Below are 8,148 nucleotides of genomic sequence, written 5' to 3'. Positions count from 1 at the left end.
ATGAGCATCCGAAATCTGAGTCCGGATGTCGCCATGCACCACATGCTGACGGCCCTGCGCCCGGGGCCCTTTGCCGACAACCTATGCATGCAGCCGGCCGACAGCCTGGACGAGCTGAGAAAGAGAGCCGCTAAGTACATGCAGCTGGAGGAACTAAGAGAGTTCCGCAACCAGGCCCGTGCCGAGGCCGGCGGAGAGAGGAAGGAAGAAAAGGACCGTCAGGTGCGGCCGATACAGAGAACTGACCGGCGCCGGGAAAACCGAGACCGACCAGTCCGTTTCTCGAGGTATACACCCCTAACGGTCGAGCGGGGAAGGATTCTGGACGAAACCCTTAACGCTGAGCTGATCCCTCCCCCAAGGAAGGTGGCCAGCCCAAATAACACCGACCGGAGGAAGCAGTGTCGGTACCACCAGAACACCGGACACTCAACCGACGAGTGTCAGACCCTTAAGGACAAGATAGAGGAACTTATCCAGGCTGGGCATCTCCGTCGGTTCATCAGGAATGGCCGAGACCCACCAGGCCGGGCGGATCCACCCAGGCGGACGAGGTCACCTCAGCGCGGCCGAGAAAACCAAAACAACAGAGGCGACCGACAACCCGCAAGGGCCGATCCCCCTCGAAGAGACGATCCCCCCAAGGAGGCCGATAGGAGAGGTAACCGAGAGGTTATCAACACTATAGCCGGCGGCTTCGCCGGGGGAGGAAGCACGAACAACGCCCGAAAGAAGCATCTCCGGGCGGTACATCAGGTAGACGCTGTGGCGTTCCGACCGAGAATGCCACCCATCACATTCACGGACGATGACTTCAAGGGCGTAGACTACCGCCAGCAGGACGACCCGATGGTGATAGCGGTCGACATAGATCGATTCACCATAAGGAAGACCCTCGTAGACCAAGGAAGTTCGGTAGATATCCTCTACTGGAAAACTTTCAAGGCCATGAAAATGACCGAGGCCGAGATGATGCCATACGACGACCACGTGGTAGGATTCTCGGGCGAAAGGGTGGGTACCAAGGGGTATATCGACTTGTACACCACCTTCGGAGAGGGGAAGAACACCAGGACCATCAAAATCCGGTACCTGGTCATCGACGCCAACACCTCCTACAACATCCTCCTCGGCCGACCATCCATCAACCGGCTGATGGCCATAGTATCAACCCCTCATCTCGCAATGAAATTTCCTTCGAAGACAGGAGACATTCTCACAGTCCACGTGGACCAGAAAGAAGCACGAGAGTGCTACGCCGAGAGCCTCCGGGTGGAGCCTCTAAGGGCAGACACCTCTCCCCTTCGGGCGAGAAAGTCCTCCCGAAAGGACCGCTCCCCCAGGAAGAACCGGCCTAGGGAGGCCCAGCCAACCGTGGCACTAGTAGACCTTGATCCTCGGGTAACCGAGGACAGGCTAGACGCAAGAGAAGAGCTGAGGAGAGTCCCCCTCCTCGACGAAGAGCACAGCACGGCTGTAGGGACAGCCTTGGCGGCGGCCGAGGCCGAGGTCATGCACGTCGCGCTAAAAAAGAATGTCGACATGTTCGCATGGACGCCGACTGACATGCCGGGAGTAAGTCCGGATGTCATCACCCATTGTCCATATTTAAGGAAGCCCGTCCGATCTCCCAAAAGAAGAGGGACTTGGGCGACGAAAAACGACTCGCAGCGAAGGAGGAGGCCGGAAAGCTCCTGTCGGCCGGATTCATAAGGGAGGCCCGATACACGACATGGCTGGCCAACGTCGTCATGGTTACCAAGCCTAACGGTAACTGGAGGATGTGCGTCGACTACAGAAACATCAACAGCGCATGTCCGAAGGACACCTACCCCCTCCCGAACATTGACCGCCTGGTGGATGGGGCGGCTGGCCACAAAATTATGAGCTTCCTGGACGCTTACTCTGGCTATAACCAGATAAGCATGCACCCGCGGGACAAGGAGAAGACGACCTTCATGACGGCCGATGCCAACTACTACTACGAGGTCATGCCGTTCGGCCTCAAGAACGCCGGGGCGACCTACCAGCGTCTCATGGACAAAATTTTCAAGGGTCTGATAGGCCGGGCGGTAGAAGTCTATGTGGACGACATAGTCGTGAAGTCCGACTCGTTCGAGCAACATCTGAAGGATCTGGACGAGGTCTTCAAGGCTCTAAGGGGAGTCAACATGAAACTCAACCCCGAAAAATGTACTTTCGGGGTAGAGGGAGGAAAGTTCCTAGGTTTCATGCAAACCCACCGAGGGATAGAGGCCAACCCCGACAAATGCCAGGCCATACTCAGCATGAGAAGCCCGAACACCGTGAAGGAGGTACAACAACTCCTTGGGCGGCTGACCGCCCTCTCTCGATTTGTCCCCCGTCTGGCCGAGAGGACGAGGCCGATCGTTCAGTTGCTCCGAAAAGGCAAAAAATTCGTCTGGGACGACCAATGCGAGGAAATCTTCAAAAAATTCAAGGAGTTCCTCACATCCCCGGCCGTCATCCAGAAGCCGAGACCCGACACCCCAATCTTGGTATATCTAGCAGTCTCGGAAGAAGCAGTCAGCGCTGCCCTAGTGCAGGAAGCCGAGGGCGAGGAGCGACCCATATACTTTGTGAGCCGAACCCTCCACTCGGCCGAGACCCGATATCAGATGATTGAGAAGGTGGCTCTCGCACTCGTCCTCACGGCAAGACGGATGCGCCCCTACTTCCAAAATCACTCAATAACTGTAAGAACCGACTACCCCATTTTTAAAATTTTATCTAAACCGGACCTTGCAGGGAGGATGATAGGATGGTCGGTCGAACTCTCCGAGTTCGACATACGTTATGAGCCGAGGGGCGCCATCAAGTCTCAATGCTTGGCCGACTTCTCGGCCGAGTTGACACCACTGCCCACCCTCTCGGCCGGTTGGACTCTCTACGTGGACGACTCCTCAAATAAAACAGCGTGTGGAGCGGGAGTTGTCCTGGAGGGGCCGGGCGACCTCCTCCTGGAACAAGCCCTCCAGTTCGGATTTCGGGCGACCAACAACCAGGCCGAGTACGAGGCCTTGCTGGCCGGGCTGAATCTAGCCTACGACATGGGAGCACGCGAGGTTACATGCAAAAGCGACTCCCAGGTGATGGTCGGCCAAGTCAATGGAGATTTCGAGGTTAAAGAACCTTTGCTACAGCGATACTACCACGCGGCCAAAAACAGTATCGCCCGCTTCAGCAAAGCACCCTTGCAACACATACCGAGGGAGGACAACAAGAGGGCCGACATCCTGTCCAAGCTCTCGGTCACCAAAAAGAAGAGCCATCAGAGGTCGGTCATACAAATATGGCTGAGACACCCAAGTGTGACGGAGGCCGAGGCCGAGTGTCTGGCTGTAGAAGAAGAAGAGGCTGAGGCCGACAGTTGGATGACACCCGTCATCCAATACCTGACGGACGGCACGTGCACGGCCGACCAGGAGAAGGCGATGAAGCAACAATGCGCCCGGTACACCATGATCAACAAAGATTTGTACCGGAGAGGCTACTCGACCCCCTTGCTAAAGTGCATCACCAATAAAAGGGCCGGGTACATTCTGGCTGAGATCCATGAGGGAATCTGCGGAAATCACGCTGGGGCGAGGACGATGGCCGCCAAGGTCCTGAGAGCCGGCTACTACTGGCCGACCGTACAGAGCGACTGTGCCGAATACGTGAAGAAATGCGCCAAGTGCCAAGAGTTCGGCCCCCTCCACCACACCAAGCCGGAAGAACTACACAGCATCATCTCCCCGTGGCCGTTCGCCATGTGGGGGATTGACATTATCGGTCCATTCTCCCCAGGGAAGAGGCAGACCAAATTCCTCCTGGTGGGAGTCGACTACTTCACAAAATGGATCGAGGCCGAACCCCTCGCCTCCATCTCGGCGAAGAATGTACAAAACTTCGTGTGGAGGAGCATAGTCTGCCGATTCGGCGTCCCACACACAATAGTAACTGACAATGGCCGACAGTTCATCGATCGAGGCCTACAGTCCTTCTATGACGACCTGGGCATCAAGTCCATCACGGCCTCGGTGGAACACCCACAAACCAATGGGCAGGCCGAGGCCGCCAACAAGGTCATACTCAACGAGCTGAAGAAGCGTCTGGGCAAAGTAAAGGGCCGATGGACCGAAGAGCTGATCGAGGTACTTTGAGCGTACAGGTGCACCCCCCAAACTACCACACAGGAAACACCCTACAGCCTGACATACGGAACCGAGGCAATGATCCCAGTTGAGGTGGCCGAGCCCACCATACGACGGCAGATGTTCGATCTCACCCTAAACGAGGAAAGCCTAGCGGTCAACCTCGACCTGGTAAGTGAGATGCGTGACAAAAGCAAGATTCGAGAGGCTGCCTGCAAAGCCCGGGCATCCAGACGGTACAACACCAAAGTCCGGCCGAGATGTTTCCAGAAGGGCGATCTCGTCTGGAGAATGCGTAGCGACGCCAGAAAAAATGAAGGGAAGTTCTCATCCAACTGGGAGGGGCCTTTCCGAGTCCGAGAAGTCGCACAAGGAGGAGCCTATCATCTAGAATGGCTTTCAGGAAAAATTGTACCGAGGACGTGGAATGCCACGCACCTCAAGTTCTATTACAGCTAAAATCAATAAAAACACGCACTCTTTCCTCATCCAACCAGGGAGGTTTTAACGAGGCGTTTTCATCAAAGTGTTGGAAATACTCTACCGAACATCGCAGGTGCCGGCCTACCGAATGCCCACTTGCTCGATTAACATCGCAAGTGCCGGCCTACCGAACGCCCACTTGCTCAATTAACATCGCAAGTGCCGGCCTACCGAACGCCCACTTGCTCGAATAACATCGCAAGTGTCGGCCGGTCGATCGACCATATTTTTTATTGCTCGAATTTAACATTCGCAATTGATGGCCGATCGCCCATATTTTACTTGCTCGAATTTAACATTCGCAATTGATGGCCGATCGCCCATATTTTTAATTGCTCGAATTTAACATTCGCAATTGATGGCCGATCGCCCATATTTTTAATTGCTCGAATTTAACATTCGCAATTGATGGCCGATCGCCCATATTTTACTTGCTCGAATTTAACATTCGCAATTGATGGCCGATCGCCCATATTTTTAATTGCTCGAATTTAACATTCGCAATTGATGGCCGATCGCCCATATTTTAATTGCTCGAATTTAACATTTGCAATTGATGGCCGATCGCCCATATTTTAAATTGCTCGAATTTAACACTCGCGATTGATGGCCGATCGCCCATATTTTACTTGCCCGAATTTAACATTCACAATCTATGGCCGGCGACCCTAACAAATGACAGACCGATTGTTTAACTTGCATGTCAAACTGATAAAAGGAAAGATGGACGATATATTGATAAAGAAGAAGAACCGGGCGATACATCAAAACAAAATAAGAAGGCTGCGCCCCAGCCTCGGAGGATGCTAAAAAAGGAAAAGGCCACAACCCGGCCAAAGGCAAACCTAATCCTGGATATTAATGCATCTACCCTCCTCAGCCTCGACCTCCTTACCCCGAACCTCGGCCTCCCCCTCCTCGGTCCCGGCCAGTTCAGTTTCCTGAGCAGTTAAGGCGGCCACTTCAGCGCTTGGCATTAATCGACCCTGGTAGACCTCAGAATCCAGGTCAAACTCACCAGTGGCCGGCGGTCCGCCATAAAGCACATGCGCTTGACGCACGGCCCTTTCGAAGCACTGCTTCAGCAATTCCTCGGCCTCTTCATAATTTTCATCAAGCTCGGCCTCGGCTTGCTCCTTGGCAAGTTGAAGGGCGGCCATCTCAGTGGCCGAGGAAGAGAGCTGCCCGTCCTTCTCTTCGACCAACTTTCTTAAGTTGGCGATCTCAGCAGCCGCCCTCAGCTTCTCTGCCTCCAGATGACGCTTTGCCTCGGCCGCCTCCTTCCGCGCCAACTCCTTCTCGGCCGCCTCCGTAGCAATCAGGGCCGATAGGTTGGTGTTGGTAGCCAAAGATTGCTCCAAGTCATGATTGGCCTCGGACAGCTTGTGCTCCAAGGCCGACACCTCCTCGGCCTGACGCTCTCGGCCAACAAGCCCACTCTAAAAGAGGACGACCGAGCGGCACATCAATTCAAAGCCACTCTTTAGGAGGTCCGAGGGAGAGACGTCTAGAAGGGAGTCTCGGGCCTCATCTGGAAGAGCGACGTGAACTCTTCGAGAAAATCGGTACCCACCCCCCAAGAGGTCGAAAGGCGTGGGCGTCGCCCGAGCATTGACTTCCGATGGCCCGGCTGCCCCGCGCACCAAAGGACCGGGCGAGCTGGTCACTGTCTCGGCTGTTACTCGCCGAGAAGGAGGGGGCGTCGGCATGGACCCGGGAGATCGGGTGGTGGTGGCAATGTTGCTAACGTCCCTCGGACGTTTCTTGGACTTGTGGGTGGGGCCGGCCGGCCCCTTGGACTTGTGAGAAGAACCAGCCGCCCCTGTATCGCTCGGCGGAGGGATCACCTCTAAACTCCGACGGCCCCTGCGATCGGCCGCTTTTTGGCGGTGCTTGTCGAGTACACTAACGGCCGCCGGTCGTTCGCTAACCATGATTTCTGCAAAACAAAATTAATAGTTAGATCACACGCAAGTCAAAAGAGATCGACCGCCCTAGACAAGCCTAAACACATACCCCTCACGGCCGCCCATGGCGCAGACTTGGTATACGCGCCGATCAGCCCCCGGCATGGAAGCTTCCTCGGTAAGGCATCAAAAAGGGCAAGAACCCCCAACTCGTCCTCACCCTCGGTCGGCCTCGGCCACTCCTTGAAATCACAGGGATTCCGAGTCCAGTATAGGGGGAACCTCGACCGACCGACCGAGTCAAAAAAGAAGGGGGTCGCCTCGGGACGAATGACAACCTTCACAAACCTCTCTTTGAAACGTTTATACGAGAGGGCGAAGGAGTCAAACAACACCAAACCCGGCCGCCCGGCTAAAGAATGCCAAGCAGCCTTTTGGGCGGGGTGAGACTTATAATAAGAAAGGAAACAAGAGGGGGAGGGATGAAGGCGCATAACGTCACACAACAGGCGAAAGGCCTGAAGGGACGCCCAGGTATTCGGGTGAACCTGGGTAGGAGCCACGTTAAGCGTCCGAAGGACGCCCATCGTAAACTCATCGAAAGGGAGAGAAACATAAAGGTCTTTGAAAAAACAGGCATACATATAAAAAAATGGGGGACCAACACCTGGCCGCCCCATACACACACTTTCGGCCACCCCACAAGGCAAGACGTCGAAGTAACTCGAATACTCTTCCGCCTTTAAGATCGGATGACGGGCCAAGAACTTGGCCACGGACAACTCGGTCCCATAGAGGGACGAGATCTCGACTACTCGAGGATCCACCCAGCTAAGGTCCTCCAAAGGAATAGCCGCCAGGGGAGAGCCCGACCGACCAACAACATCAGCCGGGATATCCATCAGAAGAGAATCTGATCGATCAATAGCGTTGGCCGAGACATCCCCCCTTACAACCTCTACCAGGGGCGACACCTCGGCCACCCCAACCGAGGTAGGCTCGGCAGAGGAGGTGGAAGAAGAGGAAAAAGAGGAAGAGGAAGATGACGACGACTTTTCAAAACGGGGAGGGCGACCGAGAGAAGGAGAAGAATGGCCAGACGAAGAAGACGTTGGCCGAGACACGGTCGACATCACTAACCTTGTAAATAAATGGACGAGACCGAACCTAGTAAGAATGGGCGAGAAGTCGCTCGGATCTCAGAGCTGTGGGCGAAAGGACACTCAACACTCAGCAGTGGGCGAAGGATCACTCGGCTGCCAAGAAAAAACTCACGAATGCAAATGAGGGACCTCGACGCTGGTAGACCCCTATTTATAGGGCCCATGGGCCTCAGAATGCGAAACGTCAAACCAATCTCAACCGTTTGAAGACTTGGCCGAGTGGCCAAGACCTTTGGAAGCTTGGCCGAGAGGCCGAGACCTTTTGGAAACTTGGCCGAGAGACCGAGAGGCCGAGACCTTTTGGAGACTTGGCCGTGCGACCAAGACCGTTGAAGACTCAACTGAAACGGCCGAAGGCCACGGGAATTTGGCCGATGGCCAAACCCCATTACAATTAATGCTCAAACCGAGATCAGTGAAGCTAATCCATCATCAAGA

General features: G+C 54.9%; 1 protein-coding gene across 1 annotated transcript; it reads left to right on the top strand.

Annotated features, from left to right (window-relative positions):
• LOC137818036 (uncharacterized) lies at positions 1–1,713 on the top strand. Its single transcript, XM_068621257.1, has one exon. The coding sequence runs from the start codon at positions 1–3 to the stop codon at positions 1,711–1,713; it is 1,713 nt and encodes a 570-aa protein (XP_068477358.1).
• Positions 1,714–8,148: the final 6,435 nt, after the last annotated feature.

Source organism: Phaseolus vulgaris, chromosome 10 (genome assembly GCF_000499845.2).
Source record: "Phaseolus vulgaris cultivar G19833 chromosome 10, P. vulgaris v2.0, whole genome shotgun sequence".
NCBI classification, from domain to species: domain Eukaryota; kingdom Viridiplantae; phylum Streptophyta; class Magnoliopsida; order Fabales; family Fabaceae; genus Phaseolus; species Phaseolus vulgaris.
This window is presented reverse-complemented; position numbering and strand designations above follow the sequence as displayed.

What these genes read in the sequence shown, in the direction of transcription:
- LOC137818036 (XM_068621257.1), top strand. Translation starts at nt 1, where the DNA reads ATGAGCATCCGAAATCTGAGTCCGGATGTCGCCATGCACCACATGCTG.